The sequence below is a fragment of the Lithobates pipiens genome, unplaced genomic scaffold (genome assembly GCF_037356315.1).
Source record: "Lithobates pipiens isolate NorthernLeopardFrog02 unplaced genomic scaffold, aLitPip1_a1.2 Scaffold_23, whole genome shotgun sequence".
Classification (NCBI taxonomy): Eukaryota; Metazoa; Chordata; class Amphibia; order Anura; family Ranidae; genus Lithobates; species Lithobates pipiens.
The window spans coordinates 193,170,544-193,197,686 of NW_027507785.1; the positions used below are offsets into that span (position 1 = coordinate 193,170,544).

At 42.1% G+C, this 27,143-nt stretch overlaps 2 protein-coding genes across 3 annotated transcripts in view; one reads left to right on the top strand and one right to left on the bottom strand.

The window, feature by feature from the left end:
- The window catches only part of F13B (coagulation factor XIII B chain), a 125,067-nt gene extending 121,340 nt beyond the window's left edge, over positions 1 to 3,727 (top strand). For both annotated transcript variants that reach the window (XM_077452705.1, XM_077452706.1), the window contains exon 11: positions 702 to 3,727. In XM_077452705.1, coding sequence (XP_077308831.1) covers positions 702 to 913 — 212 coding nt within the window. In that variant the 3' untranslated portion in view covers positions 914 to 3,727. The remainder of the gene's footprint in view (positions 1 to 701) is intronic.
- A 3,344-nt stretch (positions 3,728 to 7,071) lies between these two features.
- The window catches only part of HENMT1 (HEN methyltransferase 1), a 168,647-nt gene continuing 148,575 nt past the window's right edge, over positions 7,072 to 27,143 (bottom strand). Inside the window, exons 7-8 of the mRNA XM_077452707.1 lie at positions 22,479 to 22,656; positions 7,072 to 7,650 (exon numbers count right to left, since the gene is read on the bottom strand). Coding sequence (XP_077308833.1) covers positions 7,222 to 7,650; positions 22,479 to 22,656 — 607 coding nt within the window. The 3' untranslated portion in view covers positions 7,072 to 7,221. The remainder of the gene's footprint in view (positions 7,651 to 22,478; positions 22,657 to 27,143) is intronic.

The following is a 27,143-nucleotide window of genomic DNA, read 5'->3' on the forward strand; positions in this document are numbered from 1 at the left end:
ACCCCCGATCATCTTATACTCACCTCTCCAGTGCTTCTCATGGCACTGTTATCTATCCCAGCCAGACAAAAAAAAATACACGTCTTTTGAATTTGCAGCTTAAAAGAAGCAATGACATCACCATCAGCTGATTTTGAAACTTAAAATAAACAATGACAATGCCTTCTCCATCAAATGACCTAGGCTCATATAAGGCATCATAAGCAATGTGTACAGTATTTTTCAATGGCAGTCTTGCAAAAAGAAGCAGTGGGAGAGTTATGTGAAGGTGTTTATGGGGGTGGTCTTTAAACAGACCTTAGTGGTGAAGGTTATAGGGTCACTTTAAATGTAGCACTCCCCCCACCCAATTGTCCTATCATGTAATTTGAAAACAAAGCCTTGTGATATCCACCTACTATGCTCCCCATTGTTCCAATTCTCAGATACCAGAGCTTTGGCAGTGAGGTCATGTGGTTGCTGTAAACAAGTAGGCACTGGCTCTGGCACACCCATACATGCTGTTGGCAGCAGCCACAAGGATTTATAATAGATTACAATAGGATGGATGGAGAGGTGGAAATGAGCTGATCAATATGACAGTTTAGGTACACTATAAAGCTGAACTTTCAGAATTGGGTGAAATTCTTAATTAAACTTACAAAACTAATTTACGTATTCTGGTAATTTTAATCTGTTTGCATTTGTTTGGTTTATTGCAGAACCATGTATTCTATCCAGAGAAGAGATGAGTAAGAACTATATACATTTGAAATGGACTTTGTACAGTGATTACATTTTGCACAGAGAGTTTGTTGATTTCTTATGCATGGCTGGATATGAGAATTACGAAACTACATTGGCATTTGCATTAAGGAGTGAGTGCAGATATGGACAACTAAAGTACCCAAAATGTGTTTCAAGAAATCGATAAAAAGTAGTTATTCCGAGAGGTACATATTATAGTAAATCAAGATAATCTTGAGTAATTTTTTTTAATAACATCAAAAAATATGCAAACAGAATTACTATAATCAAGTACCGTGAATCTTTTGGGCTGAGATCTCCCTGCAAAGGTCATCCATGAAAAAAAACATTACTCTCCATTAAAGAAAGAAAATGGCACCCATCTCAAATGTGCCAAAGACTGCCTGGCTCTCCTACTGCACTATTGAAATAATGTTATGTAGGGACATGCAATAGGAAAACTCAACTGTTACATGTACCCAGCATTATAATGCATACTAATGTAAAAATGAATTTGTAAAGATAGAAACATGCCATTGCTAACTATTTTATTTTATTTTATTTTTTTTAGAGGTACAGGCTCAAAGGCTCTCTCATCCTTATCCTTACTATTACCAGTGAGTTACTGACCTGGAACAAGCATTCTTGCTGTAGACTGGTCACTCACCAGAAAGGGAAGCAAGAATCGGGTTAGTCATCCCTAGTTACATAGTTAGTCTGGTTGAAAAAAAGACACAAGTCCATCTAGTTCAACCAATAAAAGGGAAAAAAATCCTATATACACAATTCTATACCCACAATTGATCCAGAGGAAGGTAAAAAAAAAAAAACATAGCAAAGCATGATCCAATTTTCTCCAGCAGGCGGAAAAATTCCTGATCTCCCAAGAGGCAATCAGATATTCCCTGGATCAACTTTACCTATAAATGTTAGTATCCAGTTATGTACACAGAGGAAAGAATCCAGGCGCCTTTTTAAACAAGCTACAGAACCAGCTCTTGATGGAGTCTATTCAGTAGGGTACAAAGTAAGCCCATCCTTTTAAAAGCAAGTCAGCAAAAAAAATGAATAAAAATGATGAATACTGAGCCAGTTCAGATAACATCAGTTATCAAATCCACCTTCTGTTTAGTTTACCCTCATTTTTGCCATCAGTTCAGATACTTTTTTCTGAAAACCACACAAAGGGGAACAAAGTGACATCCATGTCTATTACGTTTTCCCTTGCATTTTGACAGTGGACCTTTCCAAACCCATGCTTAGTCAATGGAAAACCGACCTCTGAGCAGTCGCAGTTAGGCAAGGAAAAAGACGCAGTCCAGTTTAATTTTTTTTCCAGACCTGGATGGACTCAGTGGTAATCAGATGAACGAATGCATCTTTGTTTACATCTACCTGCCTATACATTTACATTGGAGCCTCTGATCAGGTCTGCCTAAAAAACTGACATTTGATTGGCAGTCCAATGTGAAAGGACCCCTAGGAATTGCGCACATGGACAACGAGAGGTTAAAAAATGCACCAATGTAAGACCCCCCAGCATCTGCAACCTGCACACAGGGAGCCGAAGGTGTCATTTATAGCTGGTCATATAAATTAATAGCTGTACTCTACTTGTGTAAACACCAATGATTCTGTGCACTGCAGGAGAAAATACCCATGTTTTTTGTCTGTCTTGTTGCAGAAAAAACACATCCAGAATATTGAATGCACCATTTTCAGGCACAGCTATACAAATGATGAGGTGCAAATGGCCCTATTCCTGTACATTACTGTATACAGACTATTACACGCACTATTTTTGAGAAGAACTATACCAATGCTGAGGTGAAAATGGCCCCATTCCTATGCACAGGGCTCAAACATAAAAAGTTCAGTATTGTAGCAAACCAGGTCCTGACCTTACCTTCACTAAAATTCTGTAGCATAAGATGAAGTTGCTTTATATAAAAGAATGGGTTGCACATGTATTTTCAGCAGCTATAGAAAGTGTTTGGTGAAGGTTAAAATTATTTTTCATTGTTAAGGTTCCCTGTTCCATCAACCCATCGAATAGTGTTTAACCCATGTGTTCAATATAACTGCAGAATATAAAGTGTTTTTGAAAAAAAAAAAAAAGCTGTCCTATTATTATTATTAAAGAATAAATCCCCTTTTAGTAGCTATTCATGACAATAAAAACAATAAAAATAAAATACTGAATAGTTACATGCTCACAAGCATTTTCTTACAACTGTAGATCAACAGACGGATGTGTAGGCAGTTAGACAGATCATTAGCATTCAGCAGGTCAGATTCAAATGTGCAAAAACATGAAAGAGTAGCACAAGCACCACCATAGTGTAATATTAAAAAATATTAAGCTTTTTAAATTGAAAGTAAAACAAATATGCACTCACAAACATCAATACCATGGGAGGTAGGTCATAAGCACTAAGAACCACAGCAAAGTCAATGGGGCTGAAAAGAGCTGCCTTAACCACAGGCAGCAAGCAGCTTGTGTGGGTACGTGCAAGTAAAACCCTTCAGCATCCATAGCGGTGCCGGTGAACTATGACCGCACAACTGCTTCGCCCACTTCTGTGTAACATGCTATAAGGTATAGGAATGCATTTCAAGGAATGTGCCTCCTCTTCCTTCCCCTTTTTACCTAAGCGCCATAGCATTTTGTTTGCCTATTTTCAGATTCAAAAGTCATTGTCAAGTATCAAGAAGTCATTACATTTTTAGCAATTTAATTGAAATTAATTATGTTTGCCTAAACAGGTTTACCAGAAAATGTTCTATTTTAGAATAACAAAGCACTAAAATAAAATCTAGTTCTATTTCTAGAAAATGTACCTTGTTGTTCATTGTTAAACAATAAATGTTACAATTAGTGGTACAATCATCACAACATAACTAAAAACTGACATTGTAGGAACTACCCCTTTTCCTTTTTGCCTTAAAAGGTAATTCTACCTTCACACCAAAAAATTTAAGATGAATGCCGAGCACCTTCCCCGCTGAACTTATCTCTTGTGCCAATATTCTTTCACTACCTACTTCTCCTGGTGTACTGATCCATACACTTTTATGCTGGCAATAGCTAGAGGTTATTGGTTAGCATGGTCACGTGGCAGCACTGACGAATGACAGTCCCTCCTTACCAGGGAGAGTGGGCGCTGGGAATTTATCATTAAAATTTTAGTGTAAAGCTGTCTCCAAAACAAGACAATTTTCCACTGTAGACTAGGCTCGAATGAAAGCCTTATCTTAGTAGTAGTTATCAATGAAAAAATATGCACTGTATCAGAAAGAGGGCACAATGCCAAGTGCCACATAGAAAGAGCCCAGGGAAAGAACCAAAAAATTGTTTTGTATTTATCAAATTAATTTATTGGAAAAAGAATGACCAAATGAAAACGAAAGCAATCCTACACCTAACATCATATAGACAATGTTTGGGGACAAAGACAAACAGACATAAAACGGAGCATGTGACACCACCTAAACATACAGATTTACCAATAAAGCACTGAGGATATGTGCAATTGAGGTAACCACATCACCAGCCAGGCAGTCCTCTTATTGGTGATATGAGCAAGGGCCGTTGCAAAATACACAAAAGTCCAAAAAACACCAATCTGTGGCTGATGGGAATACTGCTATTATGGAACGATCCTAGGGATAGGGAGAGAGCAAGGGGCAGGGGTGAGCAGCAGCGTGTCCGCAATGCTGCAAAATCCAGTGGACTGAGAGTACCTCGAACCAGTCAAAGCAGATATAACCTCTCAGTGATTACTTAGGGAGGCATATAGATGGATAGGCATTCCCAAATAGCTTCATAGTAATCATAGTTAGATTAAATGCAAAAGTTCAATAGGCAGAGATATTATCTAAATTTAGGACTCACAGTCAGCAGAGGATTGTGAAGGCAGCGCTGTGCAGCACTGCTGAAACGGCTGATCGAAAATTCCCGTAATCTCTCCTTGTGGCTAAATTACCAAACGTGTAGCCCCAGAGGGGAATCAATCCCGGATTGTAGGGAACGGAGAGATATTGCTCCGATGGCTGACTGGCTGCTGCACAATAGCACTCTCGTATCCCACTATACCTGGAGCTCAATCAACGCCACGGACCGGTGCGAGGCGAGGCAGTGATTTGGGCTTTTTCAGGTTTCCCAGTGGAAACGCGTTGACGTCACTCCTCTGAACGCTAGACAACATTCCAGGTATCCGCCAAGATCACCGCCTCGTCTCGCACCGGTTTGTGGCAGGGACCACGCTCCAGGAACAGCGGGAGAAAAACAGAGGGAAAAGACAGCAGAGAAGACCCGGCAAAAGCTGGAGCTGTCTTAATAAATGACTTTAAAAACCTGTGTACTGCATTTAATTTTGACACTTTTTTTAGGTGAATGGGTAGGGGAACGATGTACCCCACACTCATTCACATAGAATGGGGGGCTGGTATCTGGGGGCCCCCTTGTTAAAAGGATTTTCCAGATTCCGATAAGCCCCCCGCCCACAGACCCTGACAACCAATGGCCAGGGTTGTTGGGAAGAGGCCCTTGTCCTCATCAACATGGGGACAAGGTGCTTTGGGGTGGGGGGTGCAAGGCCCCCCTGCACCAAACCACCCACCTCCCCATGTTTGTTGAGGGCCCCTCCCTTCCCTTTCCTGACCTGCCGGGCTGCGTGCTCGGATAAGGGTACAAAGCAAAGAAGAATTTCAAGATATTCTCGTGGGAATGACAATAAATGGCCTTTTTTTATTTTAGAATTTGAAAACATTCTTATAGCTGAGTTTTAAACATTTTAATCCCAAGAAAATATAAATATGTCTAAAAGAAAATATATGATTTTAAAGTTTTGACCATAACTTCCAAAGTATGTTTATAGTAAGTATTATATAGTAAGGGAAGAACATAAAAGGTATATAGGAGGGGAAGGGGAGGGAATAATATTCTCCGGAGGAGGTTTTATATATCAGCTAATGTTGTAATTCTATAAAAAAATCTTAATCACCATAACAATAAAAATCAGTTGTCCATATTATCTGACCTATAATATTTAATCCAGGGTTTCCATATATCATCAAACTTTGTCATCTGGTTTTTATCTATAGCGTCCATTTTAGCATGGATGAAAGATTGATTCATTCTACGTTTGGTTTCTGCAATATTCACCACGTCTGTTTTCCACGCATTGGCTATAGTCTGCTTTGCGGCTATCAGGAGTGTAAGAACTAATTTGAATTGTTTCTGATTCAGAAAGGCTGGTTTTAAATTAAGGAGAGCTATAATTGGGTCTGGAAAAATTGGACAATCAAAAAATTTTGTAATTATCAGAAAGATCTTTTTCCAAAATGATTGTACAATTGAGCAATGCCACCAGGTATGTATATAGGTACCCTTTTCTGGACAGCCACGAAAGCAGAGGCCAGTGTTGTCTGTTGAGAATTTGGTGATTCTCGCAGGAATCAAATACCAGCGTGTGAGAACTTTATATGATGATTCAGACACCAATATATTTATAGAGGAAGATTTTGTGAAAGACTATATGTTGGACCAAGACCTAGAATCGATCGTACAATCCAAATCTTTTTCCCACTTGGCCACATATTTAGGTATAACAGTATTAGAATTAGATATCAATTGTGTATACAATTATGTAATACGACCTTTAGCGTGTGGTTCCTTGAGACAAAATCTTTCAAATTGAGAAATATTATGTAAGTTTACATTTAAATTGAGAAGAGGAGTATCAAAAATTTTGATTTGGAGATATCTGAATATTTCTGATTGTGGAAGCTTATATAATTCACATAGATCTGTAAAAGATTTTATTGATGTAGTTGAAGTTAAATTATATAGACAAGTGATACCAGCCTTAGACCAAGCTTTAAAGGTTTTGGGACCCCACACCGTTTTGATGTGGGGGTTCCCCTTAAAATCCAAACCAGATGGAAGGGCCTGGTATGCTTTTGAAGGGGGAACCCATGCTGCTGTTTTTTTTTATTTGGCGTGGAGTTCTCCCTAAAGATTCATACCAGACAAAAAGTATCCGACATTGGACGGATGTCGGACTTCTAATCTCAGGGCAAAGTCAGATCCACAGTTGTACCACTGTCATGTCGTACCAGTGTGAACCCGGCTTTATTTTCAAAGCTTAATTGAACAAGCTAAAGTTAGAATCTGGTTGGCTACCTGCACAGCTGCACCAGATGCTGAGTGCTCCAGTTTAGTAAACCTACCCCACTGCACAAACACTACAATCAAGTGAGGGACTACTTCTGTTTTCCTTGTTAAACGGGTTTTATTAGATTTATAGTGTATAACAGAAAACAAAAACAGACAGGCATAAACAAGGGGGACTACTTGTGTTTTATAGATAATGTGGTACAATGTTCCAAATGATTAAAAGCTATAACTGAAAATCCCAACGTCCCATGCGATCTGGAAGACAGATCTAATGCCTTTATTGTAAATAAAAATATATTAAGCAAACTCAATAATTATACTTCCAACACATCATCCAGATAAACAGGATACATAATTGTTTTACCATCTGCACTAAGAGTGACTTCCCCTGCAATAAAATTTTTCAGAACATCTAAAGTTCCACACAATTTCTTGACCTTGGAGATAGTGAAGAGTGCTTCCAGGGGAATATGAATGGTGTTCCCTTGGATAAATGGCTGTGCAACTTCATTCTCCTTGCTTTGTGTTTCAGTTTCTAACCCAAAACACCATTTTGAATATGTATAGGTTTCTTTGCTGTGGTCAGTCACACCAGTCGTTATATCTTGTTTGTTTTCTTCTTTGTTCTTGTGATAACACAGTAAGCTGTTTTTCATGCGATTGGCATGTAACAGAGCCACGTTTAGTACAGCATTTCGAAGATATTTCTCCTCCTGGAGACTTGGATATACCACATGAAGTACCTTGTAATGCAGAATAAAATAGATTTCCTTTGTTAGCTCTATTTAGTCATAATGTAATCCAGAATACAATATTATATAATAATATAATCTCGGAATACATATAGATGAACTCCAGTAAACACTATTTTTATTACACTTTAACAATACTGCAATAATTAGAAAAGAAACAGTGAACTGAGTCTAGTGATGTACATGTACAATACGAGTTCCACCAAAAGCCTCTCTGGACATATTCACAAGTCTGAAAATAGTGAAAATAATTACCGGTACTTCAGATGTGAAAACCAAAAGAAAATAGGAGTCTCAGCATATGACAGAAAGGGATGAAAATTAAACAATTTTTAAAAGTTTTTACTAAAAATCGGTCAGTTGTAATCACCTGCAGTTAGGTATTTGACAGATAGCAGAGTTGGACATGTTTGCATATTATAGTTCTGCAATGTGAAGAGGCTTGGATTTGTCATATCATTATGAATATGCCACTTAAAGTGAAGGCAAAAAGATAGAAGAGACATCTATTCTCTGCATGGGTGATCTGCCTGGCAGATCTAATTTCCCTCAATAACTGTGTTACAATAGTTATTAAATGTCAGGTTTAACCTTTTTTTATGTCAGCAATTGCGTCACTACCCACACTCTAAAGTGTCCCGTCTCACTGTCCCGTCTCATTCTGTATGTGGATGATGGCACTTTAATTAGAAGTAAATTTTTCCTAATTGATATACTGTACAGCTGTCATATGACTCAGCTCTTTCCCAGCCTGCCTGCAGGGAAACGTAAGCAGGAAGCGCTTCTATTCCTCTGCTGCTGGTCACATGTTCAAAATAAAAAAACAGCCTTTGGAATAAAAAATTTATGTCAATAAACTGTTTTGAATTGTCATACAAATATATATTTTAACTCAAATCTTATTTTTTGGTAATAACATAGTGTGGGCGGATTTCTGCCATTCCCTTCCAGCCTGTGAAGCCCCCCCCCCCCCCCCGCATTGTGTTTAGCTGGTTAGTGGGCATGGAGGAGGAGGGAGGAAGTGTGCGGTCATTTACCACTGTGTATATGCCCACATGTGTGACTCTATAGTCACATGGGCTGCTCAGATCTCAGGGAGGAAATGCTCAGCATAGAAACTCACTGAAAACTGAGCACGTGCAGAGCTGCCAACACTGCTCTGCAAAATCCCTAGCTGAATTAGGGACTTGGACAGAAGGGGAAGATAGTGAACAGCAGGATCAACCAGGTTTTTTGCAGAAAACAGAAAATTAATCTCATAGAAACTGAGTGGATATGAACAACATGTAATACAGAATTTGTTGATAGTTATTTTTTATGATTTTAGTTTAGTGACAATTTAAGCATTTTCTTTTTTCTGGAAAATAACTTTTTATCAATGTTTAACCACTTGCTGACCAGCTGCCGTTGTTATACAGTGGCAGGTCGGCTCTCCTGCGCAAATTGCTGTAGTTGTACGGTGGCTCACGCAGGTGCAGTTGCGAGCGATGCACGCTCAATCCCGCTGTTGTCGGCGACCCACAATCACCTAGTTCAGAGGCAGAATGGGAATCTGCCAGTGTAAACAAGTGGATCCCCATTCTGCCAGATGATATGCCAGAGATCTTCTGTTTCCAGTGATCGGGAACAACGGTCTATGTCATGTCCCAGTGAGCCCACCCCCCAGTTAGAACACACCTAGGGAACATACTTAACCCCTTGATCACTCCCTAGTGTAAACCCCTTCCCTGCCAGTGTCATTTTTACATTGATCAGTGCATTTTTATAGCACTGGTCGATGTAATAATGTCACTGGTCCCCAAAGTGTCATTTGGGGTCAGATTTGTCCGCCGCAATGTTGCAGTCCCGCTAAAAATCACAGATCACCGGCATTACTAGTAAAAACAATTAAAAAAATAAAAGTCCCTAAATCTATCCCATAGTTTGTAGACGCGATAACTTTTACGCAAACCAATCAATATACGCCTATTGCGTTTTTTTTACCAAAAATATGTAGAATAATATATATGGACCTAAACTGAAGAAGAATTTTTTTTTTCAATATGTATTATAGCAAACAGTAAAAAAAAGTAATTTTTTCAAAATTGTCGCTCTTTGTTTTATAGCGCAAAAAATAAAAACCGCAGAGTTGATAAAATACCAGCAAAAGAAAGTTCTATTTGTGGGGAAAAAAAGGACATCAATTATGTTTGGTGCAGGGTTAAAAGACTGTGCAATTGTCAGTTAAAGCGATGCAGTGCCGTATCGCATAAAATGGCCTGGTCATTAACCACTTAAGGACCGCCGTATTGCCATTGTACGATCGGACCACCTCCCGCTGGATACGGCAGTCCGGTTCGCTTCAGGAGCGATCCGTGATGAGGGGATGGCCGTTGGTTTCTGGCCATCCCCACTTGATCGCTCCTGGCGCATGAGAAGCTTCCTCCCCTGTGTAAATGTAAACACAAGAAGGAGGAAGTGATGTCACACTCCTCGTGTCGGTCTTTTTGACCGGACAGCGCGGAGTGAAGACATTCAAGTATGTGCACCAACAGTCCACTGACACATAGGTACACATAGGCACACATTTCACCCCAGTCACCCCCCAATCACCCCCCCCGATCGGCCCCCGCCCCCCCCAGTCACAGTGTCACTAATTGCAGTGGTCATTTATTTACTGATCACTGCATTTAGTGTCAGTTGTGACTGTAAAGTGTCAGGGCAGCTAGTGTTAGGCCCCTTTAGGTCCAGGGTAGCCCCCTACCCCCCCTAATAAAGGTTTAACCCCTTGATTGCCCTCCCAGTTAACCCTTTCACCCCCTTTTACCAGTGTCACTAAGCGATCGTTTTTCTGATCGCTGCATTAGTGTCACTGGTCCCGCTAGGAAGCTAGTTTTTTTTTTTAGGTTCAACGCCAGGTTTTTATAGCGTTAGGTACCCCGATATATAACCTAATAAAGGTTTTAACCCCTTGATTGCCCCTAGAGTTAACCCTTTCACCAGCGATCGCTGTATAAGTTCACTGGTGATGCTGGTTAGCCAGTTAGTTATTTAGGTTCCCCGTCAGGTTTTTATATAGCGCCAGGTACCCCCATATAAATACCCAATAAAGGTTTTAACCCCCTGATTGCCCCTAGTTAACCCTTTCACCAGTGATCACCATATAAGTGTTACGGGTGACGCTGGTTAGGTAGTTTGCTTTTTATAGTATCAGGGTACCCGCCATTTATTACCTAATAAAGGTTTAACCCCCTGATCACCCGGCGGGTGATATCAATTCGGTTTTAGGATCAGAAAGGGTCTGCGTCACCCCAGGCAGTGCTAGGTTAGTGCCAGTACCGCTAACACCCACGCGCAAAGCATACACCTCCCTTAGTGGTATAGTATCCGAACAGATCAATATCTGATCTGATCAGATCTATACTAGCGTGCCCAGCAATTTAGGGTTCTAAAAAAACGCATTGTTAGCAGGATCAATCCAGATACCTGCTAGCACCTGCGTTTTGCCCCTCCGCTCAGCCCAGCCCAGCCCACCCAAGTGCAGTATCGATCGATCACTGTCACTTACAAAACACAACACACATAACTGCAGCGTTCGCAGAGTCAGGCTTGATCCCTGTGATCGCTAACAGTTTATTTTGTAGCGTTTTGATACAGTCGCTGACAGGCTAGGTGCTTTTTTTACCTGTGAGTCTCACTAGTGTACCCCTAAATTTAGAGCCCAAAATGGCAAAGCGAAGGTACACTAGTGAAGAGGCCTACACGTTTCTGAGCATGACAGATAGCGAAGAGGAAGACACTGATCTGTCAGATTCAGGCTCAGAATACGAACCTGTAGAGGACAGCGCCTCCATGACAGATAGCTCTGACGACGAAGATGAGGTCCCTGCTAACGTCAGGCGTACCCGACCCCGATCTTCTGATGTTGTTGAGGTGCAGGAACCGCAAGTCCCTTGTATGGAGTATAGAGCCAGTACTAGCGCCGCTCATCCTTTTGGTGAACTGGCAAGCACCAGCGGCCTAGTACACCCTGGACGTACATCCAGCACTGCAGTATCACGTGGTGACGTGGCGAGTCCCATAAGTGCAGTTCAAGCTGGCGAGGTGGCAAGCACAAGTAGTGTACCGCTGCCACCAAGAAGACGACAAAGACAGGCCCGTCGTTCCCATAGTGCCCTTCCTGCAGAATTCGCCAATCCTGATTGGGTGCCCACCACTTCTGCAGCACCAGTACTTCTACCATTCACTGCCCAACCCGGTATTCAGGTGGATACAGATGATTTTACGCCACTTGATTTTTATTCTCTGTATTTCACGGAAGATCTCTATAGATCTATTGTGGACCAAACCAATTTATATGCTGGTCAACACATCGCCGCTAATCCCCAGTTGCCTTCCCTTGCCAGAGATTGGAAACCAGTTACGGTTTCCGAATTTAAGACCTTTCTGGGCCTTTCCCTCAACATGGGCACACATAAATTCATGACGTTGCGGGCTTATTGGTCCACGCATCCGACTGACCACATGCCCGTGTGCTCTAACTACATGTCCAGGAAACGATACGAGCAGATCTTGCGGTTCATGCACTTCAGTGACAATGAACTTTGTCGTCATCGTGGAGACCCTGAATACGATCGGCTCTACAAAATTCGGCCCCTCATAAACCACTTCAACCAACGTTTTGCAGACTTGTTTACTCCCCAAAAAGTTGTCTGCGTTGATGAGTCCCTGATTAAGTTTACTGGTCGCTTGTCATTCAAACAGTACATTCCCAACAAGTGTACCAGATACGGGTTCAAGCTCTATAAGTGCTGTGACAGGGCCACAGGCTATGCATGGAGCTTTATGGTTTATGAGGGTAAAGATAGTTACGTAGAGCCGGAGAACTGCCCTGACTACATAGGAAGCGCTGGCAAGATAGTGTGGAACTTGGTGTCACCCTTATTCGGAAAGGGGTACCACTTGTACGTGGACAATTATTACACCAGCGTGCCACTGTTTAGTCACTTGTTTGATAATCAGATTGGAGCATGTGGCACCGTGCGACCTAATCGCCGGGGCTTTCCCCAGCGGCTTGTAGATTCCCGTCTTAGGCTGGGGGAGAGAGCCTCCTATCGGTGTAATAATTTGCTCGCTATGAAGTGGAGGGATAATAAGAATGTTTCCGTTCTTACCTCCCTTCATGCAGACACGACTGTCCAAATTCCTACAGCGACTGGTATTGTGGAGGAACCCCTCTGTGTCCACGAATATAACAAAAATATGGGAGGGGTGGACCTCAATGACCAGTTGTTGGCGCCGTATCTAGTTTCCCGTAAGGCCAGACGCTGGTACAAAAAAGTGTCTGCTTACTTATTTCAATTGGCTTTGCTGAATGCTTTTGTGCTATACAAAACCTCAGGCGGGACTTTAACCTTTCTTTTCTTCCAAAGAGAGGTTGTCACAGAGCTTCTGTATCCAGACGGTTCTGCACCTCACCATTCCCAACCAAATGCAGTAAGCCGACTGCATGAGAGACATTATTCTTATGCCATCCCGAGTACCCCTACCCAACGAGCCCCCCAAAAAAGATGTCCTGTCTGTACCAAGCGCGGATATAGGCGTGACACCCGTTGTTATTGTCCATGCTGTCCTGGCAATCCTGGTCTTTGCCTTGGTCAGTGTTTTGAACGCTACCACACACTAGTGAAGTATTAGCGTAGGGTACAGCATTTCACAAGCTAGGCACACTAACACAGAGTCTCCCAAGATGCCATCGCATTTGGGGGAGACCCGAAATGTTACAGTTGTTACAGTTTACAGTTCAAAAAAAAGTGTATAAAAAACAAAAAAAAGTAAAATAAAAAAACCCCAAAAAATATAAAATATAAAAACCAAAAATAGTTGTCGTTTTATTGTTCTCTCTATCTCTCTTCTCTCGAATTTTTTATACTTTACTGTTTACTGTGTTTTATTGTTAACCATTTTTCATGTTTTCAGGTACGCCATTCAGCTGCAGCGTGGATTTATTTATCTTGACAGCAACAGCGTTTGCTCCCACGATACATAAAGCCGTGACTCCAGTGCTGTAGGAGGTGATTTCACCACCACAGTTAAAAAAGAGCATATATGCCGAAGCATGGGGGCATAAGGGGCGGAGGAGCGATTTTGCTCCTAATGCCGCGTACATACGGTCAAAATTCCGACGGAGGGCTTGCCCGTGGAAAAGTTTGAACGTATGTACGCGGCATAACTTTTTTGCGGGAGGATGCCCCCATGCTTCGGCATATATATATTTTAGGCACAGGTTGTGTTAAAAAATGTTTTATTTTTTACTGTTTTTTTTGGCATTTGCTTTGCAGGTATGGTATGGTAAGGTTTTACTGTTATACTGTAATGTTACTTTGTTTTAACGTTAACCATAATTTGCTTAGCAGGTACGCCATTCAGCTGCAGCACGGATTTATTTATCTTGACAGCAACAGCGTTTGCTCCCACGATACATAAAGCCGTGACTCCAGTGCTGTAGGAGGCGATTTCACCACCACAGTTAAAAAAGAGCATATATGCCGAAGAATGGGGGCATAAGGGGTGGAGGAGTGATTTTGCTCCTAATGCCGCATACATACAGTCAAAATTCCGACGAAGGGCTTGCCCGTGGAAAAGTTTGAACGTATGTACGCGGCATAACTTTTTTGTGGGAGGATGCCCCCATGCTTCGGCATATATAAATGGTTCATGTATGTCCATCATTAGAAGTGGGTGGATGAAGGGAGGTATTCTAATGGTGGGCATACCCACGATCAATCTTTTTTTTTGTTCAGACAACATGACTCTCAGCAAATAGCTTGGAGTGTCTACTTTCCAAAATGGGGTAATTTGGGGGGATTTTGTGCTATTTTGGCATTTTATGGCCTTCGAAACTGTAATAGGTAGTGAGGAGTGAAATCAAAAATTTGCGCCCTTAGAAATCCAGAAGGTGGCGATTGGTTTTTGGGGCCCCGTACGCAGCTAGGCTCCCAAAAAGTCCCACACATGTGGCATCCCCATACTCAGGAGAAGCAGCAAAATGTATTTTGGGGTGCAATTCCACATATAACCATGGCATGTGTGAGTAATATATAATTTAGTGACAACTTTTTGTAAATTCAATCCCTTGGAACCAAAAAAAAAAAAAAAATATTCAATGGTCTCAACATGCCCCTCACCAAATAGCTTGGGGTGTCTACTTTCCAAAATGGGGTCATTTGGGGCGGTTTTGTGCCATCTTGGCATTTTATGGCCTTCAAAACTGTGATAGGTAGTGAGGAGTGAAATAAAAAATTAATGCCCTTAGAAATCCTGAAGGCGGTGCTTGGATTTCGGGGTCCCGTACGCGGCTAGGCTCCCAAAAATTCCCACACATGTGGTATCCCTGTACTCAGGAGAAGCAGCAGAATGTATTTTGGGGTGTCATTTCACATATGCCCATAGCATGTGTGAGCAATATATCATTTAGTGACAACTTTGAGCAAAAAAAAAAAGTTTGTACTATTCCCGCAACTTGTGGCAAAATATAAAATATTCCATGGACTCAACATGCCTCTCAGTAAATATCTTGGGATGTCTACTTTCCAAAATGGGGTCATTTTGGGGGGTTTTGTGCTATTTTGGCATTTTATGGCCTTCGAAACTGTGATAGGTAGCGAGGAGTGAAATCAAAAATTTGCACCCTTAGAAATCCTGAAGGTGGTGATTGGTTTTCGGGGGCCCCGTACGCAGCTAGGCTCCAAAAAAGTCCCACACATGTGGTATCCCCGTACTCAGGAGAAGCAGCAAAATGTATTTTGGGGTGCAATTCCACATATAACCATGGCATGTGTGAGCAATATATAATTTAGTGACAACTTTTTGTAAAAAAAAAAAATATTTTTATTTTTTGTCATTATTCAATCCCTTGGGACAAAAAAAATAATATTCAATGGTCTCAACATGGCCCTCAGCAAATAGCTTGGGGTGTCTACTTTCCAAAATGGGGTCATTTGGGGGGGTTTTGTGCCATCTTGGCATTTTATGGCCTTCAAAACTGTGATAGGTAGTGAGGAGTAAAATAAAAAATGTATGCCCTTAGAAATCCTGAAGGCAGTGATTGGTTTTCGGGGTGCCGTGCGCGAATAGACTCCCAAAAAGTCCCACACATGTGGTATCCCCATACTCGGGAGAAGTAGTGGAATATATTTTGGGGTGCAATTCCACATATAACTATGGCATGTGTGAGCAATATATCATTTAGTGATATTTTTTTTTTTTTGTCATTATTCAATCCCTTAGGACAAAAAAAAAAAAATATTCAATGGGCTCAACATACCCATCAGCAATTTCCTTGGGGTGTCTACTTTCCAAAATGGGGTAATTTGGGGGGGGTTGTACTGTCCTGCCATTTTAGCACCTCAAGAAATGAGATAGGCAGTCATAAATTAAAAGCTGTGCAAATTCCAGAAAATGTACTCTAGTTTGTAGACGCTATAACTTTTGCGCAAACCAACAGATATACGCTTATTGACATTTTTTTTTACTAAAGACATGTGGCTGAATACATTTTGCCCTCAATGTATGACTAAAATTTAGTTTATTCGATTTTTCTTATAACAAAAAAAGAAAATATATTTTTTTTTCAAAAATTTCGCTCTTTTTCCATTTATATCGCAAAAAATTAAAATCGCAGAGGCAATCAAATACCATCAAAAGAAAGCTCTATTTGTGGGAAGAAAAGGACGCAAATTTCGTTTGGGTGCAATATTGCATGACCGCGCAATTACCAGTTAAAGCAGCGCAGTGCGAAATTGGAAAAAGACCTCTGGTCCTTAGGCTGTTTATTGGTCCGGGGCTGAAGTGGTTAAGGGGACAAATCCTTCCGGTCCTTAAGTAGTTAATGTATATATAAACCCAAAAACAGAAATCAGAGCTTAGATGGGCTGATTGCATTAGTTTTCTTTATGGCTTTTTTACCTTATTTTCACTTGGTAATCCTGCCAACAACACACTTCCTGTCCTAGGGTGACAACACTCACTCTCTGTACAGTATCTATGGAAGAACATTGTTGTCCTTTCCTTTTTTGTACTACAAACACCCCCCTCTTTGCTATTTTTAGTACTCAGGGAGGAGGTGTTTTGTAGTTCACAGAAGATAGCTAGGAAGGCTAATAAAATGGTTTGAGATTGAGAAGTTACAAGGACACACAATTTCTATAAAGACCAACAGGTATTTTCTATACTTGTGGAAAACGTACTCACCTTAAAGTGGTAGTAAAGGAGATGTTTAGGAGATATTCACACATGCAGCCGGTGACGTCACCGGCGCATGTGCTGAGGAGATATCCCTTCAAGGCTCCGTGCCGCTGTGACTCCCGTGCGCATGCGCAGGAGTGGCATCATCACGGTTCGGCCAATCAGTTGGCCGGAGCACTCAGACCCAGAAGGAAGACATGATAAAAATAGAAGCCCTGGAGTGCGTGGGCGGAGTCTAGCAGGGCAGACATGTTCAGCTAGAGCTCTGCTAAGTGGGGAGATTACCCGCTGAATAGAGGTAACCCAGCGGACATTCAATTAACGGAAATATCATCCCATATACCGGAGAGGTGAGAGGAACATTTTAATATAAGAATGGTGCCCGCATTAAAACAAAAACTAAGTTAGGTTAGTGCGGGTGTCACCTAAAATGGCGCAAATTACCTCAGAAGCAGCCTCAAACACCTCAGCACGCTGTACGCTGTACTAAACAACAATTGAAATTGAACCTAATACAGCCTGTTTCCTCAGGAGATTCAGACAATGAATTATCTGTATCTCATTCAGCCCCACAAGATTCTATTTCACCTCAAAACATTTTGAAGCAATTTGAAAAAATATTACATAAAGCGTTAAACAAACTTCAGAGCAAATCACTGAAAATCTTACAAAGGAGAATTGGACCGCACAGCAGCACTTGAAATGAAAGTGGGAAATATTGAACATACAACTAATGAATTCATGACAGAAAGAAGAACAGCATCTACTTCCTCACAAAGAAATTCTTCTCAATATGTGGAGAAAAATGGAGATCAACACCAACACAAAAGAAGTAGACATGCATCCCCACCTCAAGAAAAAGAAGATGTTATGGAATGAAAAACGCAAAGAGGGAAGTTGCAAATATAATCCTTTAATGGAAAAGAATTCATGAAGAATTCCATTATCATTGGTAGATAAACCTACTCCCAATAACTAATGGACTGCATATTATCGAATTATTCCAGACCTTGGTCACAATATGTAAAGGAGCCTAAAATCCCTTCTAAAAATCATATCACTCCAACTTTTTATACATATTTTTTTTTGGGATCATTATCCTTCATATTCTTTTTATTTTACTTTTATTTTTCATTTTTATTATTCCTTATTTTTATTTTATAATTTGACCTATGTGATTCATATTGGTGTGTCTATACAATAAGTTCAATTAATATAAATGGTGCAGCGCAAAATACAAAAGTCCACACGTATTGGTCATATATGACAACAGAAGAGCATGTAGAGCGGGAACACCATGTGGAAAGACCGCTAATTGCTTGTATGTGACACTCCTTCTGCCAGTAGGAATAAACTCTTACCAGCTCTGATGGACCTCTGAATTCTCAGATGGTCAAATGCGCGTGTTCACACTCTCGGTGTGCAGGAGTCTTTATTTCCACATGCGAATAGAGCAGTTGTCCAATTCGTTTGATCACATGCAGCCGACTCCAGAAAAAAACCCAATGGATTCACTCCAGATGTAAGTAGGTAGGTATATATGAACAGAAAAGCCCAGGAACAACGGAATCATAAACAGGGCCAGGCCAGGGTCGACAACGGGGTTCAGCAGCTGGGGATGGAAGAGAAACAGGACAAGGAGAGGATGGATGGGTCACAGGAGGGATGGATCAGGTACAAGGCTCAGAGTCCAGGGTTCAGGAAACGAACAGGTTCACAGCGCAAGGAAGATTTTGGCCTTGGTATCTTCCTTGCGCTGTGAACCTGTTCGTTCCCTGAACCCTGGACTCTGAGCCTTGTACCTGATCCATCCCTCCCCAATTGATCCTGATCCATGCTCCCCAATTCGCCTTCAACGGATCCCCAGTTTTATTATGAGGGGATTCAGTGTTGGCAACATTTCCCCTGAGGCCGCGTACACACGGGCGGACTGTTCGCCCAACCTTGTTCGGCAAACAGTTTCATCAAACAGTCCGCTCAAAATTTGCATGAGCGGACTTGCCCACACACGAGCGGACTGTTTGACGAACAAGGTTGGGCAAACAGTTCGCTCAACTTTTGAAATGAACGGACTCGCCCACGTAAGGCGGAGGCAAATCCGCCCATTTCGAGCGCGTGTACAGGTAGGCGGGGCCCGCGAAGGAGACGTCGCGGGCTCCGCCGCCTGGAATGGGCTTAAAGGGGAACCCCAACGCCGAAAAAAATCGGCGTGGGGGTTCCCCCCAAGTCCACACCAGACCCTTGTCCGAGCACGCTACCCGGCCGGCCAGGAAAGGGGGGCGAGCGAGCGCGCCCCCCCTCCTGAGCCGTACCAGGCCGCGTGCCCTCAACATGGGGGGTGCCTTGGGGAAGGGGGGGCCGCGTGGCCCCCCCACCCCAAAGCACCTTGTCCCCATGTTGATGAGGACAAGGGCCTCTTCCCGACAACCCTGGCCGTTGGTTGTCGGGGTCTGCGGGCGGGGGCTTATCGGAATCCGGGAGCCCCCTTTAAGAAGGGGGCCCCCGGATACCGGCCCCCCACCCTATGTGAATGAGTATGGGGTACAATGTACCCCTACCCATTCACCTGTGAACTAAAGTACAATAAAAAACACAACACAGAGAAAAAAATATTTTATTGCACAGCTCCGGGGGTCTTCCCTCTTCGGGGGTCTTCTCGCCGGACTCCTCCGCTATGTGTGTGTAGCTCTTTTGCTAGCGGAGGAGTCCGGCTTTCTTCCTCCCCGCCGCCGGCCTCTTCTCCCGACTTGGGGGGTCTTGTCCCCCTCTTCGGTTCTTCTGCCGGGCCACCGCGCCTGGTCCGGTGGCCCGGTCTTCTGTTGCCGTCTTCCGTTCTTCTGTCGCCGCCTTCGGTTCTTCTGCCGGGCCACCGCGCCTTCTTGTAGCTCTTTTACAGGCGGTGGCCCGGTCTTCTGTCGCCGCCGCCGCCGCCTTCCGTTCTTGTTCTTCTTCTTGTTCTTCTTCTTCTTCTCCTGGAGATGTTGACTCGACGATCTCTCCGTCCGGAATGCCAGAGCCGCGCTGTGCGGTCACTTATATAGTGACAATGGGGCGGTGTCACATGGTATATGTCACATGGGTTGGTCACATGGTGACCCCGCCCCCTTACGATGTCATAGTCCCCATGTGACATCAACCCATGTGACCAACCCATGTGACATATACCATGTGACACCGCCCCATTGTCACTATATAAGTGGCAGCGGAGCGTGTCCCTGGCATTCCGGCCGGAGAGCTCGTCGAGTCAACATCTCCAGGAGAAGAAGAAGAACAAGAAGAAGAACAAGAACGGAAGGCGGCGGCGGCGGCGGCGACAGAAGACCGGGCCACCGCCTGTAAAAGAGCTACAAGAAGGCGCGGTGGCCCGGCAGAAGAACCGAAGGCGGCGACAGAAGAACGGAAGACGGCGACAGAAGACCGGGCCACCGGACCAGGCGCGGTGGCCCGGCAGAAGAACCGAAGAGGGGGACAAGACCCCCGAAGTCGGGAGAAGAGGCCGGCGGCGGGGAGGAAGAAAGCCGGACTCCTCCGCTAGTAAAAGAGCTACACACACATAGCGGAGGAGTCCGGCGAGAAGACCCCCGAAGACGGAAGACCCCCGGAGCTGTGCAATAAAATATTTTTTTCTCTGTGTTGTGTTTTTTATTGTACTTTAGTTCACAGGTGAATGGGTAGGGGTACATTGTACCCCATACTCATTCACATAGGGTGGGGGGCCGGTATCCGGGGGCCCCCTTCTTAAAGGGGGCTCCCGGATTCCGATAAGCCCCCGCCCGCAGACCCCGACAACCAACGGCCAGGGTTGTCGGGAAGAGGCCCTTGTCCTCATCAACATGGGGACAAGGTGCTTTGGGGTGGGGGGGCCGCGCGGCCCCCCCTTCCCCAAGGCACCCCCCATGTTGAGGGCACGCGGCCTGGTACGGCTCAGGAGGGGGGGCGCGCTCGCTCGCCCCCCTTTCCTGGCCGGCCGGGTAGCGTGCTCGGACAAGGGTCTGGTGTGGACTTGGGGGGAACCCCCACGCCGATTTTTTTCGGCGTTGGGGTTCCCCTTTAAGCCCATTCCAGGCGGCGGAGCCCGCGACGTCTCCTTCGCGGGCCCCGCCTACCTGTACACGCGCTCGAAATGGGCGGACTTTCCGAGCGGGAACAGTCCGCTCATTTCGAAAGTACAGCGGACAAGCCCACACACGGGCGGACTGTTCGCTCAAACACAGTTTCAGCGGACAGTTTTTCGGAATTTCCGAAAGACTTTGTCCGTCCAACTGTCCGCTGAAACTGTCCGCTGAAAGCCCACACACGAGCGGACTGTCCGCCCAAACACTGTTCAGCGGACAAGGTTGGGCGAACAGTCCGCCCGTGTGTACGCGGCCTGATGGAGGATATTGTCCTACATCACGGGTACACCTTGAATGATTTAACATCTTTATTGTACCTATTTATTACATGATCTCACATATCTTTTGTTCCTTACCCATTCCAGGTCTTTCTAAACTTTTCTTTCCCTTACTTCTATCTTTTTCCGCGGACATTGGGTCGAGAAACGAACACTCTATTCTATCCCTGAATGTTCAGGGTCTAAATATTCCGCAAAAGCGTACGAAAGCTTTTAGAACATTTCAGGCCAAAAAAGCACACATTGTGTGCATACAAGAAACACATTTTACACAGAATGACTTGGTGACTAATGAAGCTGTGAAAAGAATGAACAATACTATGTCTCATGCTAAATGGATAGCTCTTGAGTCAAACACGATTCCTAAATTTGAAAAAATATGGCAGCCTTGGATAGATAACTTTTTATCTCCATCTTTTGACTTGAAAGTGCTTTTGCCATGGTAGTTGATTGAGAAGATATCATCCTGAATACATTCATTTCAGAAATAGCAGCGGCTCTCGGTCCAATTCCGCAGATTCCTTCCCTTCTTTCTTTTCTTCCTTTCCTTTTTTCGCTTTGTATCTTTTCATTTCTCTCTTATCTTCTTTTCTTTTACTATACTCATACGCACATATCATTATAAAAATATGCATACAAGTTGTTTCGATCTTATTATAGTTCCGAGGATTGCACCTAATTTTGCAAGGGCCTTGATTTACAAATTATTAATAATATTATTATTAGTTAAGGAATTATTAATAACTTACCATTTATGTCTTGAATGAATTCAGATAATGATACTTTTGGATATGTGTGAGTAAACTTCATTACCTTGATTGTATTATCATTATTGTATCTAATATGTATGTCATTTGTACATGCAATAAAATCTTTTAACAAGGAAAAATAGAAGCCCTGTCAGCTGTAGCAGCACGCTGCTGGAGTGCTTTGTTTTAAGGTGAGTCTCTCATAATGTGCCAGTATGCGATGCATACTAACACATTATGCCATTGTCTTGCAGGGTTTTTTTTTTTTTTTTAAAGTGCAGGTTACTACTGCTTTAAAAAAAGAACTAGTGCAGCCACAACATTTAATGACTGGTAAGCTACAAAATATTACATTTTTGTTTCTGGGTTTAGATAATATTCAATTATTTATGAACCTACATACAGGCCAAGGGACACCAGAACAGTCTTTGTGCATAAAGTATTATACTTACTGTTTTGTAAATGCTTTTGTATTGCTTTTTAATATTGATCAATTCTTCACTTTCAGTGTAGTTCTTAATAAATACAGCAATCTGAGAGCAAAAGCCCACATCTTCATATTCCGGTGGTGGTTTTCCAACCCCACTAAATTCTACTGTATAATTATAGCGTTTGACAACTTTGAGAGCCCTGGATATAAAATACAAAATATTAGTGACTGATGACTATAGTTCACTAAAAAGGTAAACTGAATGATACTAAAAAAACACAAACTTTCAGAATGATCTTATACATTTTAAGATAACTAAGACATTTCTTTTGATTGTTTGTTTCTTTCTTTTTCTCTTAGATAATATTTTTTAATCTTTAGAAAATTTTAGATAATATACAGTACAAACAAATGGAAGACAAATAGGAATGACGACAAGAACATGGCCACAGATCAAAATGTCATTGTCATGGTGTTAATCTAAATCTAAGATTGGTTTATGCCTTCATACTTTATGCATTACCTCAACACAATAATGTGCATGGGCCCTAAAAGAACAAGATCACAGTGGTATAAAATTAAAGAGGAAGTAAACCCTGATGGGTTTACTTCCTCTTTTTTTCCCTGCAAAGGTAAAGCATAATGGACTACTATGCATCGCATAGTAGCTCATTATGTGTCACTTACCTGACAAAGGAGCCAGCGAAGTCGCCGCTGTCCCCCTGTAGTCCGCCGCATCCATGTTGCTGGTGGCGTCTCGCAGCTCCGATGAATCACAGCGGCGCAGCCGCGATGACGTCACTCCCGCGCATGCGCACGGGAGTCGCGTCTCGCAGCTCTGCCGCTGCCATACGGCGAAGCCGCGATGACGTCACTCCCGCGCATGCGCACGGGAGTCGACAAATTAGGCAAATCCATTCTTGGATTTGCCGCATTTAGTGCGCCTGCGCGCCGCTGTCTACGGCGCATGCGCCGTAGACAGCGGTGCCCATTTTCGGGCAAATATCTCCTAAACCATATAGGTTTAGGAGATATTGCTTGGACCGACAGGTAAGCCTTAATCTAGGCTTACCTATAGGTCCAAGTTGTTTGGAAGGGTTTACTTCCTCTTTAAACACTTTGGTGCCTTTCTGCTATATAACCCAATTATTAGCAGACTCCTATAGAGCTGTCATATGAATAAATAGAAACTAGTGAAGAACAGTCAGCAGTAACTCAAGATGCAGTCCTTCTGGCCAGCAGAAGATGGGATTGGTGGTGGAGCTGAACTGATGGAGCCAGAAATTAGAATTACAACCAATAAAAGAACCCTCAAGGTCACACATTTCATCTATATAAATCCATAAAAATCAATCCAAAAATTGGGGAAGTCGCCGGTGCAACAGAGCTAATGAATACCTCCATAAAAATGTCTGGCTTTGACTACTAAACCCCTCTCATATGTTCAAAAATGTTTATTATGTGACACACCAAGACAGATATAAATCATATAGTAAAACATCAAAGCTTTATTGATTAAACTACAATAAAATAACCCATAGAAGGTTAAAATATTGGCCAAGAATATACAAAATAAATATACACTGCCAACACTGGTATAACGGTGTGCCCCTCAAATGGATCAAATATATCTAAGATAGATTTAGCACAAGTTGAAAGTCCACAAAATCAGAAACTTAACATCCATAGAAAATAAACATAATACATAAATAATGATTTTCTTAACAGTAAGTGGTCTCTCCAACCAAAAATGACACATCACCAACCGCTATGGCTCTAATAACAGAAAACAGTCCATAGAATGACGATGTGTAATATTCCATAATAATTGTGCACTATAAAAGTTCCAAGGTGGTAATTTCAGTCTATACCAGACTTAGTCCTGGAATCAGTATAGTCCATAAGTCTAGTGAACTGACCAGAACACCACCACACAGGAGGTGACTGGCTTTGCACTTAGACTGCTAATCTGGTGAAAAATAGTTTTCATTTGATAGAGAATATCCTTTGAATTTTCTTTTTCTTTTAAACAAACAGAATGGTAGTTTATTGACTATAGCAGCATGATACAGGCACACAAATGACAGAGTGTAAGATAGCAACCATGTAACAAACATAGTCATACAGGTACAGTGTAGTCAAGAAAACATGGAATTCACAGAAATAGAATTAACAAAATCAAAAGGAGGAAATTACTGATACCAATACGAGCCTGTTTAAGAGCCCGCTTTTATCTGTTAGACCAGGACAGCTAAACAAAAGGATTAAACCACCCCTTACGCTGTACTTGGCTGCCAAACCCTATCACATTTCTTAGAGCATTTCCTATTCATATAAATCAACTTGTATATCGGCAATACTGCATTAATTGAGTTTTCCCATGAAACCACCGATGGGGGGGGTAGAAGCATTCCACTTACACAAGATTTATTTTTTAGCATAGTAAAGAAGGTGTGAGAGTTTGCCAGGAAGGGAGGAGGGATGAGTCATAAGAGGGCCAATGAGAGCTGCAGAGCTGGAGGTGTGCCTCTGCGTGGCTGTGTAAATCCAGGAAGTGAACAGGCAACAGCTTCAACTGCCCAGTTAAAATGATTGCAGCCAGACTCAGTGGAGGGAGATTTCTGCAGCATATTTGGCAAGCACAGAATCACAGCATATATAAAATAATATGCAAAGTGGTTGGAGGGAAGCTTCAGAATGTCAAAGAAATTTTTATTACAAATTATGTAAGCAGACTGTAGTTCGTCTTTAAGACCTATGCAATAACCACCCTTTCAGGTGGACAAAACCTTACAATTAGGATTTTTTTCCACCTGAATGAAAATAAAATAAAAATACAATCACTTCAGTGACTAATATGGCTTTCTACCAACCCCTGTCTTAAACTGTATTTAGCTGCTAACTTAGGGCATAGTCAATAATGCCCCTTTCAGATGGACTAAACCTAACAATTTGGACCTTTTTCACCTGAACTAATATCTAAAAAAAATGAATAAATAAAAAATAAAAAAATCAATAACAAAAAAGAAGCGAGAGAAATAGAAAAGAAATAAGAGAGAAAAGAGGCTTATCCTTGAAAATATTAGAAATACATCAAGGTCCTCTATAATATTCCAAGCACTAAGGCCAAATCTCTGAAACTGACAAGTAAACCTTATTCATAGCAAAGAAACATTAACCAGAAAATTCTTGCCATCAATTCAACTCACTAGGGGCTGCTAACAAATGATTTGTTTGCTCCCGTGCTATACTTTAGTGAAAATTAGGTTACCTCCATTTTGAGTTTATTCAGTTGATCCATATACAGATGCCTTTGGTACCTTAACTGACCATTCTAAGTTTGTAATCTCAGCATATGGGTTTGACTACTATGGCTTCTATGCCTTAAATTGCTACCCCATCTCGCAGAATAAACTTCATAATGCCTTGGTGTAGTTTTAGGGTAGTGCGATTTTCTTTGCATATTATTATTATTAGACACCAAAACAATACCTGGCAATGTGACCCCACTTTTTATAGGCAAAACATTTGAGAGCTGGTCTCCCTGCATAGGCCCTTCTCTGAGCATATGGCGATGGAGACTCACATTGCTGCATAACATTACTATGATTGGAATCAACAGACGTTCACTGTCTGAGGAGTAGTCACTAGCAATGAACTCATCAGAAGTCTCCACTGTCGCAGTGTTACTGTTCTCGAAAAGATCAGTCAAGTTTTTCCAGTTTAACTCCAGGATCAATTTCAAGAGTAGTTACAGAACTGTTGTTTAATTACTCCTCATCCACACCGCCAACATTGATTTCCACCATAGCAACATCACTTGCAGCAACAAGAGCATTAGGTTTCCCTAACTTGTTCTAGAGCCTCCATCTGTGCTGAACATTGAGACTGCTCAACCTTTGCAGGTTTGGAAGATAACTCCATTATGTCTGCCCGGTCCTCATGTAAGCTCCTTCCTAAACTGTATTATAATACGCCCATGCCAACCTCTCTCCGTTTTAAAGAGACAATACAACTTTCTTTTAGCCTACACGTTTCTTCCAATTCATCCATTTTCTGTTCCAATACACACTTCTCAGTCATCAATTGTTCAATCTGATCACAAACATTCACATCTGCTCTTGCAGCTATCGTAAGTATATTTTTACTTGCACTTTCTATTTGATCTATTGTTTTTTTCAGTATGCCACTCAATTTCTTTGTGCTCAGCAATCTCCTTCATTCAATGCATGCATACCACATTCGCCATACTCGCTTTCTTGCCTTTCTTAGATGACGGTTTATTCTTCATATTATAATTTTGAACATCACATTGCTTTAATATATCTTAATTAATGAATCAATGCATTTTCTTTGCAACTGTTTATACTGACACAGGCATGTCTCCTAAGAAAATCTTCAATGACCTCTATTGATATGTTATTTACATTAACACTGGAGCTTGCCTACTCAGTCTGACAATAGCTGCAGACACAAGACACACACACAGCTGTTCCCAAGCTAATATGGAACTTGTAGTCCCACAAGGAGAAGCACACTATTAAATTAGTGCCCTAATCTCTCCTTACCACCACTGACTGTAGCCCACTTATCACAGATCTTAGGCCTAGAGGGATCTTCTGTTAGAGCAGAAAGCTCCTCAAAGATGTCTGGGTTTATCCTATAAATCTGCAGGGTACATCAGTTA